The sequence below is a fragment of the Myotis daubentonii genome, chromosome 11, assembly GCF_963259705.1.
Source record: "Myotis daubentonii chromosome 11, mMyoDau2.1, whole genome shotgun sequence".
In the NCBI taxonomy this organism is placed as follows: Eukaryota; Metazoa; Chordata; class Mammalia; order Chiroptera; family Vespertilionidae; genus Myotis; species Myotis daubentonii.
The window spans coordinates 49,820,703-49,834,533 of NC_081850.1; the positions used below are offsets into that span (position 1 = coordinate 49,820,703).

Genomic DNA, 13,831 nt, shown 5'->3' on the forward strand with positions numbered 1-13,831 from the left:
GTTCTCTATGTATTTTAAGGTCAAGCCTGCAGAGTTGGTTGATGGATTGGATATGGAGTCAAGGGTGACTCCAAAGTTTTTGGCCTGAACACCTGGATGGATGGAGTTATATGAGGCAGATGCAGGTGGAGCAGGCGGGGTGGCAGAGCTGGGAGTTGAGCTGTTTTGGACACGCCACCTAAATGGAGCTGTCCCCAGGGCAGGTGGCTGTGTGATTTGGAGCTGAGGAGTGTTTCTTAAAGTTATAGTGAAGTGTGTTTCCTGAGGGGTCAGCAAGATGATGACAGAACTTTTTCCTTCAAGTTGCACATCCCATTGGTATTCATGTGTTGGCGTGACGCTTTTTAGACAGTGATAGAAATAACAGTTCACACTTACAGGATACTTACTACCTGTGAGGCCTGGTTCTCAGGTCATAATATAAATGAACTCATTTAATCTTTACAACAGATCCTGGTGGGATAGGGAAAATTATCCCCATTTTCACAGGTAAAGAAACTGAGGAAGAGAGGTAGAGACCTTACCAGAGATTTCATAGCTAGTAAACGGCAAAGCTAGAATTTGTAAGCAGACAGCCTAACTTGAGTCCATGGCCCCCTCCATGGTGTTGTCTTTGCAGCTCAGTGTTCTTTTGTTCTCATAAGATCAAGCTACGGTAGCCCTTTGATGTTTTCAGAGTTGACTAAAATAGGATTCTGTGTTACTAAAAGAAATCTATTTTTAAATAGCCTATATTTAATAAAGTATCAACACTTAAATGTGCAAAGTTCCTATTAGTATCTATAATATTAAGACATTTTGATTGTAAATTTTATGTTTTGATAGCTTAATGTTGCTCATTATTTAGGTCAATAGAATTTTAAAGGTTGCCAAACCCAATTTTGTGGTTATGAAGTTACTGGCAGGAGGACACAAAAAGGAATCTAAGGTAAGAACATTGTGGGGAAAATAAATGATCCTAAATTATCATAGAACTTCACTTTTTTCAATAAGGTGTTTCATTCTAAAAAAATTAAGCACTCCAAAAAGGATCAGAAGCAGGAAAAAGAAAATAGACTAGAGCTTGCCCTTTTGACTTGAAACATAGGTTCTGTTGACTTAAAATTTCAAGTCTGCCTTTTCATTCCCCTATTCCCACTGCAAATTACTGGATGACTTGGGATAAAAAAAAGAAAATGTGTATACATACATATATGGGAGAGGTATTTAAAAAGTCTTTAGAAATGGATGCTTCAATAATAAGATATTTTTAATGGTTCAGGAGATGGATGCTTCCTTGGTAATATTTTATCATCAGTGCTATGTAAATACTCAACACAGAGGTTCTGCATCTCGTTGGAAGCCAACCACTGAAGCATTTGCGGTGGCATCTGCCCATTATATGTACTGCTATTTGTTTACTCCCATTGTTTTTCTATCTCCTCTCCTGCCTGGCTTTACCAGTGACTCTCATGTAATTGCTCAGTACTATCAGTGACCCTGGAACTAAAAAATTTGCTGACCCATGACTTCTTCCTGTATTTTAAGTCCATTTTCCTTGAACTATTCTCTAAAGATAGATGTCAGCTTGTTTTCTAGTGATCTTCATAAACCCAGGTTAGTTTCTTAGTTTTTTGCTATTTAACCAGCTTTTAAAAAATCTCCCTTGTACTGCGCCTTGTCTTTAAAAATACTCTAAAAAATATTTGTTTATTGTCTAAATATTTATTAGGTACATTTGACTTTCTGATTTTTCTTTACAGGTTCCTCCTGAATTTGATTTCTCTGCTCACAAATATTTTCCTGTTGTGAAACTTGTTTGAGACTGACAGGTGACGATAAAGGGGTAAAATCTACTTTCAGATTCTACTTTTTAGGACCCACCCATCAGTCTTACCATATAACATGAAGTGAAATGGATTTCTTGGATAACCACCCATTATAAGGAATTCTTTTAATTTGACAGCCTTATATGATGTGAATGAAAACTGCTGTTTTAAAGTGGTTTATTATGTCCGTGGATGAAACTGATGTTGTTGAATGCATTGATGAACGTTATATGGTCTTATTACAGATTTAATCATAAATCATTTTTTATGAATGACTGAGTGAAAATAGTGTTTGTAAAGGTAAATAAATTTGACCAAAATGTATTACTGGAGATAAAAAAATAGTACTTTGTTGGTACATGTTAAGAGCTGAAGGTGTTTACTCTAACATTTGAGTAATTGAAACAACTTATCTAAAAGATGTTTCAAATCAAGTGATTTAGGCAAAATACATTTGAACGGGGCATAGTCTAAGCTATGTAGGGAGGCTATTATATGGGCATTATGATTCCATGTCATGACATTAAATTATATACCTGTAAGAATGTAGATGTTTTTAAAAATGTCTTTAACTATTACTTTGGTACTTTTAAAAGATTAAAGCTTAGGCCAAGCCCCTTAAAAGTACTTAGCACTTTCAGTTGTAATTTAAATAGTTGTTTCTATCTTCCCAACTGTAGTATAAGCTTGAGGAAAGTGACAATCTTTCTAGAACCTGCTCATTCAATTAATGGAATATGGAATTTTTAAATGTGGCATTGAGCTATTCTGGGGTAAACTGAGTAGAGAAGGTAAAAAAGGTCACTAGGGCAGTAGGTTGACTGCCTTTTTTTAGTAAAAGAAACACTGATGGTGGGAACAGGACGGATAAAAGGGCAGAGGAATTTGGAGTAGCAAGTTGGAGTCTGGTCCTTGCACTTAAACAGTTTGCTTCAGCTAATAAAAGTTGATTCATTTGTCGGGTATTTACAAATCAATCCAAGCACACAAGTTGGTATATCAGATACATCCAAATCTTGAGAGTAGGGAATCAGAACTGGTTGCTTTTGCTTATAAGGAGCCATAAAATAAAACTTGAGATGACTGAATATTTGTGTCATCCTACAGCTGCCCAAAGAGTTTTAAAATTGATTTTGAAGAGATGAAATGACCTGAGATACTGACCAGAAAGATTATAAGGTTTTTTTCCTGTAGTCCTCTGCTAATAATGCCTTCCATTTAAGAAGAGAATTTATCTGCTTTTGGAGGATCATGTAAAGTTATTACACAACTCTGAAACCTTCTGTCTACAATTCAAACATTAAGCCAAGCTTAAAGGAAGGTGTTGTACTTTGTTTTGATCACAGATATGTCATCTGTTGAGTTCTAGAATAATTTTGTAATGAGCCTATCTCAAAAACCAGAGCAAGATTGTCCTTTACAGGAAAACAAACAAAAAAACAACCCTGTCACTTGTAGGCTGCTGGTTGAAATCACAGAACTACTTTTTTAAATGGTACAGAAATGTTCAATGTTGATAATACAGCAGCTTTTTTGGAGAGAGAGTGAAAATGTTGAGGTGACTATTTAAATGTGAACTTAAATTCTGGATAAAGGCAGATATGGCACATCACCCTGGAGGTTCCATCTCTGTCGTTCACTACAGTTTTCAGAGACAAATTAGTAAGAAGCAAGCTACCAACACAGACTCTGGCTTCCCTCTTACAGCCAAGTGGGTTTTCATCTTAATTCCCATGTATTTAACATTCATACAAAAAGCCATCTATTCATTTAAATGTTTCTAACAGGCAACTTGCAGTTAATATGAAAAGTAGGTTATCTATCTAGGACATCTCTGATCAATCACAATCATTTATTTGGACTTAAGAGTAAAATATTTACTAAGCACCCAGCATAGGACTAGAATCTCCAGGGGTGTAAATTATATTGGCAACTTATGTTCAATGTCACTCAGTTCATGAGTAAGAATAGAAAATAAGCATTTGTCTCAATTTATTAGGGCCTTGGTTTGTAAAACCCATTATCTGAAGTGTATAAAGATAATATCAAAAGCCAGTTAACTTTTCCCAGAGATGCATACCAGTGAATTAAAGCCTTTCAGTTGTGTGTGTGTTAAGTACATGGGAAGATATGTATTTTAGAATAATCTTACAGTGTATACATTATCAGAATTTTACAAACCAGTTTTTAAGGAATAGTGGCTTAGTACACTTTAAGAAAGTGTTGCTCTCTGAGCTGAGAAATAGCATACAAACAAACATTTAAATACACAATCAAAATAAACTTTTCCCAACTTTCAGGCACTAATGAACATTTTCAACATCTAAGCTAATATGTGCAAAAAGGAAGTTAATAGAACCCAGTTAATAGAACCTCTGCCATTAAAAATTTTTTCTAAAATCCATTTCAAAGACAAGTGTTAGAATAACTATTTGTAGTTAATAATCTTTTAGGCTAAAACATAATGGTAGTAAAACTAACCACCAGGACCATGAATTCACAATTCTCTTCACCATGCCAGCTTCTATAAATGGATAACCAGCAATTACCAATTAAAACAATCATGTTAATGATCTAGTTATTTAATGACAACATACTGAACAGGGAGAGGTTTATTTCTCAAGCTTCATCACACAAAAGTACACACTAGGTGTGTGCTGTGATTAGATTCCTCGGGAAATCTAAATCTAATCCAAGGTTGCTTAGAATCTCCACCTGCAATCTGATCTGCAGGAAAAAAGATAAAACGATTCCTCTTTCCTGCCCACACACCATTTGAGAATAGAGGACAGGTGCCAATTAGTTGATGCCAATTACAGATTAGAATAGCTGCTGATTTAATTTGGATGCTTATTACACAGGTGTGTGTTTAGTTTTTTAACAGCCATAATACCTCTAAGTTGTGCTTCGGGCTAGGTGCTTGTGATCCCACAGGAAGCCAGTAATAATAAAGCATGACTGCCTGGAGAAACCACGCATGGCACACCCCCTAAAGCAGTGGTTCTCAACCGGCCTCATCCTCTGGAAATTGTTTCTTTGTTACTAATGTTGTGGCCCCACCCCATAACAAAGAAACAGAATTTCCAGAGGATGAGGCCCAGAAATCAGGATTTTAAGAAGATTCCCGGGTGATTCTAATGTGCAGCCACGGTTGAGAACCACTGCCCTAAAGGAATGGCCTTGATGCCTCTGTAAATGAAGATGAAATCATCATCACGGGTTACTTTTTATTTATATTGATATCTCATCTCCACAACTTAAAAGCTGGTTCTTTAGCGATCAAATAAGGGATGAAAGGAAAACTGAAAGTTTTAAAAGCTGGACTATTTCATTTCTCAGCAACTCTGTGCACACTAACTAAACATGAGATGAATTAACTATTTGGGAAATCAAGCCTAAGACTAAGGGAGGTGGGACAAGGACTTGGATAAAATCTTATAGAGCTACTTACATACTCTTAGATGCCTTTTCTGGGTGAAAAGTTCAGTCTTAGCAATTAGGTAAAAGGGAATTATACATGAAGAACATCCAAATTGTAGAGCTTAACCTGAAGGCAAAGCAGGTGCTGCCTCAGTGACTGCCAGGGGCACAGCTAGTCACCCTGGGTGTGTGGCCAGGTTATGCTCCAACTCCTCTGGGCCAGTTTCCTCTCAAAACAAGGGAGTCCCACCAAATGACCCAAGGAGACTGCATCTCAATCCTGTAACTCCAAATATATTTTAGTAAGCGCACCACCCACTTAACTGCTTAGAGAGCCTCATTGAAAGCCATTGGTGTGGTTTTGCCAGTTCACAAGTGGCAAAAGCCCATTTTCCTGAAATATTAAGGACCAACTAAAACCAAAACTATTATCAATGTAAATTATGATTAGTCATTTTCAAATGAACATTAACTTTTGATTTTTAAATCAGTTTTGATAGGCATTTACCACAAGCTAAATATGAAAACTATGACACAATGCCATTTCTCTTCCCTTTCTAATATTTCCCAGCTTATAACCGTGTACTGTTCAACACCAACTTTCTCTTTTCCTCCGGCGAAGTAGGCAGTTTGTCCACAACCAACCCTCCCCGTGGAGCTGTGCTGCCCTCGGGCACCCGGGTCACCTCTGCTCTGGCCCCTGTTGTGTCAAGTCTAATCCACTCATAGCTTTTTTTGGTGATGCCCACTCATTACAGAAGATCCTGCTTTGCCTACAAACATTAGCAAAGTAAGTACAGATCACCCGTTTTCACATTAGAAGCCACTTAACATTAACAACAAGGGCTATTATACAAGTGGTCGTTAAAAATTCTCCCACAAACATCTTGTTGTTTAAACGTGTTTACAATGCTGTCAGTAGTGTTAGTAGTCAGTGCTCCAGGCCTCTGAGTGTCAGAACCAGGAATGAGCACAGGAGAGCAGAAACCCGTAATCCAGTGCTGACCAGGGAGCACAGAAATGACAGGCCGTTGGAAAAGAGAGTAACTCCAGAAGGAACCAAGAAGAGATGGGGTTGTTGTTTTTTTTACGTGCAGCAGGCCTCTCCTTCGCACCAGAATATGGACTCTTCCTGTGGATTTTATTTTAAACACAGATCCTGGATGGTAAGTGCCACTGTCGCTATCCTGGAGAAGTTGTGTTCTATTTTTGGTGTTGATCTTCTCATGAAATACCTATTAGCCAACACATGTTAACATCTTTAATATAGATGCTTCAAAAGTAACCCCCAGTGACATACTAAAATTCCACAATAATCATCTTTAGGTCTATATGTTACTTAGTAAATTTCACAGTATTCAATCCCTTGCGAATATTTTGTAGTTATCGCTGTTCAGTCCTGACATGAAATGAAGTGATTCCAGTTTGATTGTGGGTTTCCTCTTTTCATGCTGATCAAGTAAACTTATTGTCTCTTTTCTGATTTTCTGCATTAAGAACTAAAAAGGAAAAAAAACACACCATAATATTCTAGTATTAAATGTTTTGAGAAACCAGCCCGGCAGGTCCCATTGACATAAATATTTAGAAACTGTCATAAAGACTCATAGCAACACTGCAATGGGGAATTGCACTCATAGGACAAGATAGCAAACGAGACCACTTGTTTGGCCAACAGGTGCCATGAAACGAAGCTCAAACATGTGAAAAATCTATATTTGAAATGGTGAAATTATGTCCCATGTCCTATAAAATGTACTCTCAGAAGAATTTTGATGCTGTCACAATCCTCATGAACACCTCTGTCAGTGCACCTGCAACAGGAAGCACATGCCTCCTAAGAGCCACTAGCAGCTTTGGTCAGCTCTCGCCACTCCAAAGCTCTCCCCTTTCAGAGTGGGAATGGACTGTGGCTTCCATCTTCCTTACTTTGTCCTTGGAACACATGGACAACATCAAAAGACATGCCACAAATAAGACCTAAGACACATACCTGATTTACAACTACTGCACAGAAATGGCTGACTTAGAAGAACCCCAGTGAGTTAATAAAGGCACTAAGCATCAATTGCTGCTTGTATCACAAAAAGAGAGACACCAGACATTACGTTCCTCCTGGTGAAAGAACGTAACTGTCATCTTACCAAAGGCTTGACCAGAACCTGAGTCTTATCAAGACTGGTTTGCAGGAGGTAAAAAGAACAACATAGTAAACTGCACTATCCAGACTGCGGAAAACTCCAAGTCAACTGGCTTTGGCTCTTTAACAGACTACAAAGAAGGAAAGGGGAAGGAGCCCCAGGGACTTACTGGTTAAAGAACATATTAAACTTAGGAAAACAGGCAAGACTAAACTATGGTGTCCAGGGATGCCCACCTGGGTGATAAACCCACAAAGAAATGTAAGAAAATGCCTACTAGATGGGTCAGGAGAGGGGTTGCTACTACAGGGAGGGAAGGTGCTGGGCCTGGGGCAGGGCATAGGGAGGGGCTTCTAGAGGGCAGGCCACATTCTATTTCTTGACAGGGTGGAGGGTGGTTACAAGGTGTTCATCTTCTAAAAACTCCTTTGCTTTATGTGGTTTTTCTGAATCTCTTTTACTTCCTAACAGGAAAACTTTGTAAGCCTACTAAATGAAAACACAGGTAAATTCCTTCCAACTCCCAGAGGCAATAAAAGATAGAAAAATTGTAGAAACTTGTGCAAGGCAAAAATACACCAGAGGCAAAATCAAGACAAACTGGGAGAAGGTATCTGCAACTTCACAGATAAGGAGCAATGTCTCCAGCATATAAAGAGTCTTAAAAACAGAATTAAAACACCAAGAATCTGAAAAAATAAAAATTTAAAAGGAAATCATAAGTTCATAATGATACTAAAACCAATCAATATGTGTGAGTGTATGAGTGTGTGTTGGGGTAGGGAGGTCCCTAAAGAATGGCAGCTAGTCCTGGCTGGGTGGCTCAGGTGGTTAGAGCATCGTCCTGTACACCAAAAGGTTCAATTCCCAGTCAAGGCACATACCTAGGTTGTGGGTTCGATCCCCAGCTGAAGCATGTGGAGGAGGCAACCAATTGATATTTCTCTCTGACATCAATGTTTCTCTCCATTCCTCTCTAAATCAATTTTAAAAATTAAACAACAACAACATGACAGCTAATACCTGTGAAGGTGGCAGGATCAGAAAAGTCACCATTAGACAAGTGGTTCCAATGGATGGTAAAGCCAAACCATTGCAAAGGACCCCTGCCCGTATGGGGATGGAATGTACAATATGATGGAAGTGATTACAATGCCTTATGATACATGAAAGTTGTTAAGAGTGTGGATCCTAAGTATTCTCATCACAAGGAAAAAAATATACTTTATATCCCTATGAGACGATGGATGTGAATTAAACTTACTGTAGTAATCATTCCACGATATACATGTCAACTCATTAGGCTGTACAACCTAAACACAGTGTTGTATGTCAATTCTATCTCAAAAATGGAAAAAGGGGTCCCATTCTAGATGACATATTAGTTCTATGGAAAGTGGACTTTGGCAAGGGAGAGACCTGGTGCGCACTGCCTTCACCAAGCCGCCAGCCTGCCATCCGTGCCTCCTGGTGTGGCGCAAGAGGAACGCAAGGCAGCTGCAAAAACGCCCAACCTGAATCCAATCACAGCAAAACGGACACACCCAGACCTGATCCAGCCCACTGGACTGGACTCTCCAAAAATTCAAATCCGTAACATTACAAAACGCTACTATAAAAAGCTGCCTGAAAGCGCTGTGCACTGTAACAGGGCTTTTTGATGGGTGCTACAGAGTAATCAGCGGTGACCTGGCCGTTTTGTTGGGAAATCCCTACGTGTCGCTGAAGACCCATCCTCCAGCTGACTCCCGAGGGCTGGAGCCCCATGAACACGCTCCTCAGCCCTGCACCTCCCTCCTGGCCCCTAATTCGAAGGCTTCTGAAGAAAAGTCTTCAGCGACGGATCACTTCTGCTACTGCTGGGATTCGCTGTACAGCCACCTCCGTGGTGAAGGACCACAGAGTAGAGCGTCACAACTGCGCCTAGAACGAGGCGACCCCACCACAGTCCTTACCATTCACGTTCCTGTCGTTCCCTGCAAGGGCTGCCTGCTTGTCTGTTTCAGATTCTGCCTCATTTTCATCCATGTTGTAGTCATCATCTCCTCCCACTTTTTGCTCGTTTCTCCCTGAAACAGCACAGACAACACATAAAACAGAAACTCCATCATTTCTCTTGGTGCCACAGACACAACAGAGCCCAGACACTGGGTTCTTCTTCCAACCATGGTTTCACCGACAGATCTTTTGCCACACCTCAGAACTGACAGGGACTCATGTATTTGCTGCCAGTACCCACACCGTGTAGGAGTTCTCTATTCACGTATTCCACTTTGACTCTGAGTCTATATAAAATGGGGGAACTACCTACCTAGCTGAACCCAAATCCCAGTTTTTTAAAGAGACAATCAACTCAAGGTTGTTTCCACTGTTTTTGGAAACAACAGGTTTCTAATTAACTAGAGGCCCGATGCACGAAATTTGTGCAAGACGCTTGGCCCTCGAAGCCCTGGCTTCGTCCAGAAGGTCGTTCAGCTGTCCGGCCTAATTAGCATATTATGCTTTTATTATATAAATAATGACATCTCCTTAGAGTAGCTCATTGCTCCAAAAGGAGGAAACGAGTGGCTGCTGTGAGCCAAACGATAAAATTTCCCATCAGACCTACAGAATTCCATCATTCATCACTACATCCATCCCTGGAAAGGAAGATCAGGACACAATGCATTCCACAGACATAGTCACAGAATTTAACCTAAACATGGCATATATGTATATAGGTAAGTAAATTTTTTTAAGCACACCTGGAAAAGTCAGCTCTAGTTATATTTCTCTGCACTTGCTGCCTGACGTGAACATGAAGCACAGGCCAGTGTGCCCTGTAGCTTCATTCCACTAAGTAGATCATCACCAGTGCACCTGAAAGGAAGTGCATCCTCATGTCCTACAGTAGCGCGCCCCCTGGTGGCCATTACACATTGTGACCATCTGCTCAATGGTCCAGCGGCTAGGGGACAGCCACCAACTGAATCAGCCACCTGAGTTTTATTGCTTCAATTCTTCAATGGAGAACTTGTGAGGACACATTCTTCAGAAAGAGAAACTTGAGCGAAAATTAGATTTAAATGGACTCAGGATAACTTCTGTAATAAGCACATTCCCCAACTTCTGTTCCTTGGTCACTCCCAGAGCACAGGTGCCTTCTATTTAAGTGTTCCTGGCAGCTGGGATTGAAATTTTTCACATCTTTAAGAAACCAAAACCAGAAAGGTGAGATTCATGTGTCCCTTTTTGGCAAACTAACTTCCTTCCCTCCTTCCTTCTCTTCCGCTGTCTATCCCCCACCCCCACCCCCCGCAACACACACACACACACACACACACACACACACACACACACACACACACACACACACACACACACACACACACACACACACACACACACACACACACACACACACCCCCCCCCCCCCCCCCCCCTCACCAGGTACTAACTGGTGACTCTGGGTGCTGAAGTGCAGAGATAGACAAGGCATGTGGGCTGCCCACCAGGAGGCCTTTTACCTGATGCTTAAACACCATCAAGGTCTCCCACCTGAAAAGCCCCTCGCTCCCTGTGAATATTATTTCTGAAAATTCCAGGTGCCAGGGAGTGTACTGCTCTTCCCTCCTGCCTCCTACATGATAACGGATACTGAATAAGCAAAATGAACCGTCTGATCATGGGCTGCTGTGTGGTAAACTTCAGGGGGACCCTTCCCATGTCAGCGGGCAGCCCACAGAGCCTCTCACCCACCTGCCTCGTCAGCATCCTGCTCCTCCTCCTGCCCATCCCGGACCACAAGCTGGTCCCGCTCAGGCTCAGGCTCCTCCACCTCCTGATTTTCCTGGCTCAGCAGGGTGGCTGGCACCTGTGGGGTTTGGCCGGGGTCTCTAGCATCTCCCGTGCCTCTTCCGCCCGCACGTCTGTCTGCTTCCACAGCCTGCTCGCGGTCTGGCTCCTGTGGCAGCGCCTGGCTGTCCCTCCGAAGCGCCTCCTCGCTGATGACCTGAATGTCATTGGTTTCCTCTGTGCACAGAGCGATGTTAGCCGTAAGCCCCCTGCCGTTTACTTCATTAAACCAAAACGCTCGCACCACTCGGTTCCCAGAGCCCTCCCAAGGACTGTGGATGGGGAGCTGAGGGCAGGTGGGGCGGCTGGGCATGTGCTTAGTGACCTCAGCAGAAGGCTCCCGTCCTGTCAGGGCTGGGGCCTGCCGTTCAGCCTCAGAACCAGGAGCAAGGGAAAGTAGTTTAGAAAAAAAAATCCGGACTAAGTTATCTTGTTTACAGTGACAACCTACAGATGGGGGAAGGTGCATGCTGGGATCATCTGACCACTGTATGCTGGAGACAAGTATTTGGGAGCCACTGACAGGTGCCTAGGACTCAGCTACCGTCTGTCATCCCCCAGCCCCACCCTGTCCTGAATAAAGGCGCGGCCTAAGCCCTTCACACAGAACAGGCGCTTACTTTACAGGGATGAGACCAGCAAGACAGAGAAGCCCTGTGGCCCCAGTTCCAGGTGCCCAGAGACACCTGCCACCTGCAGCCCCACTATCAAGCTCGCTGACGCCTCCAGCAGCACGCTCTGCCCTCCGAGTGTGTGTGTGAGTGCAGGGCTTGAACTCCACTGTCTTTTATGTGAATGGGGCTCTGGCGGGAGTTTAAACATGCTTAACTACCAAGCTTCACTTACCTTTCTCACCCTCTCTCCTCAAATCCAAAGCCGCCTCAGAACTGGGGACTGGCGTCGGGGGCTCACCGTTACTGGGCACATTCCCTTTCGTCTGTGGCACCTCTGCCGGGGGCTGAGGCTCACTGGGAGCTCGAAGCTGAAACAGGAGCACAGGACAGCCATGGTAGGGCTCTGTCACTAGATCCTTATAACAACCCTGAGCGAACACTGAGACCCTGAGAAATGCCATCTACCCCGATCGTGCCCCTTCACCTGGCATCAATCAGAACATCTGAGGCCGAGTCAAGATCTCCCCGAAAGTACTTTCAATAATGGATGAAAAACTAAAATAATGGATGGACAAGTGGGCAGAAGATCAATAAGGAAAAAGAAACTAGACAGGACATCAATAGAACACTCAACCCAACCAGAACAAAACATACATTCTTCTCAAGTGTACACTGAATATTCACCAGGACAGACAGAGGCTAGGCCACAAAATGAGCCACAACCAATCTAAAATGACTGAACTCATGCAAACTATGTTTTCGAACCACAGTGGAATGAAATTATTCATCATAGCAGAATGAAATTTGAGAAATTCACAAATAACCAATGGATCAAAGAAATCACAAGTCAAATGAGAAAGTGTTGAGAAAAATTAAAACAGAAAAAACACACAACATACCAAACTTATGGGAGGCAGCTAAAGCAGTGCTTAGAAGGAATGTATAGGCCTACATTAAGAAAAAGAAAGATCTCAAAAGTCAGTAACATAATCTTTCACGGTGAAGATAATGACGCAACAGGAGCAAACTGAGCCTACTCAAGGAAAGATCATAAAGAGTAGAGAAGGAATTCATGAAATAAGAAATAGAAAAACAGAGAAAAATCAATGAAATCAAGTTCTTGAAAATATGAAAAAAATTGACAAACCTCTAGCCAGATTAACTGAGGGGAAAAAGAGAGTAGACTCAAATTACTAAAATAAAAAATGAAAGGGTATAACAATACTAACCATACACAAATAAAAAGTATTATTTATAAGGAAATACTATGAAGAACTGTTTATCAACAAGATTGATAACTTAAATGAAATAGACACGTTCCTAGAAAGACAAACTACCAAAACTGACTCAAGAAGTAGAACATCTGAGTAGACTTATAACAAGAGATTGAATTAGTAACTTAAAAATTACACCCCTCTAACCCCCCGCCCCCCCCCCCAAACAAAAGCCCAGGCCTAAAATGGCTTCATTAGTAAGTTCTACCAAACACTTAAAAAAGAATATCAAATCTTCACAAACTCTTCCAAAAAACAAGAGGAAGGAATACCCCCCCAAGTCATTTTATAGCCAGTATTACCCTGATACCAAAACCAGTCAAAGGCATTACAAAAAAATAAAACTATAGACCAATATTCCTTATATAGGCACCAAAATCATCAACAAAATATTAGCAAGTCATATTCAACAACACACAAAAGAATTATATACCACAGCCAAGGAATTTATCTTGAGAATGCAAAGTTAGTTTAACATTTAAAACTCAATGAGTTAACTGCCACACATCTAAAATGGAAACCATCCCCACATGCCACGATATTTTAAATTTAATTTAAAAAATCAATTTGCAATGAATATTATAAAAATAAATATATTACAATTCGGGTGTTCTTGAATAGTTTCAGTTGAAAATGCTCACGAAAAATGATTATTTAAAGTTGGTCTATAGGTGCTTATGGTAGGCAAATGGTAAATGGAGCCCTGGCCAGTATTCTCAGTGGTTAGAGCACCAGCCTGT

At 41.2% G+C, this 13,831-nt stretch overlaps 2 protein-coding genes across 9 annotated transcripts in view; one reads left to right on the forward strand and one right to left on the reverse strand.

Annotated features, from left to right (window-relative positions):
* The window catches only part of NAA35 (N-alpha-acetyltransferase 35, NatC auxiliary subunit), a 48,059-nt gene extending 45,163 nt beyond the window's left edge, over positions 1 to 2,896 (forward strand). For all 7 annotated transcript variants that reach the window (XM_059657086.1, XM_059657087.1, XM_059657089.1 and 4 more), the window contains 2 exons: positions 848 to 928; positions 1,743 to 2,896. In XM_059657086.1, the coding sequence (XP_059513069.1) occupies positions 848 to 928; positions 1,743 to 1,802 (141 nt within the window). In that variant the 3' untranslated portion in view covers positions 1,803 to 2,896. The remainder of the gene's footprint in view (positions 1 to 847; positions 929 to 1,742) is intronic.
* Positions 2,897 to 3,641: 745 nt separating this feature from the next.
* The window catches only part of GOLM1 (golgi membrane protein 1), a 45,582-nt gene continuing 35,392 nt past the window's right edge, over positions 3,642 to 13,831 (reverse strand). Inside the window, exons 7-10 of one of the 2 annotated variants that reach the window (XM_059657092.1) lie at positions 12,050 to 12,185; positions 11,108 to 11,380; positions 9,325 to 9,438; positions 3,642 to 6,727 (exon numbers count right to left, since the gene is read on the reverse strand). In XM_059657092.1, coding sequence (XP_059513075.1) covers positions 6,684 to 6,727; positions 9,325 to 9,438; positions 11,108 to 11,380; positions 12,050 to 12,185 — 567 coding nt within the window. In that variant the 3' untranslated portion in view covers positions 3,642 to 6,683. The remainder of the gene's footprint in view (positions 6,728 to 9,324; positions 9,439 to 11,107; positions 11,381 to 12,049; positions 12,186 to 13,831) is intronic. The other variant, XM_059657093.1, reaches the window with a different exon arrangement.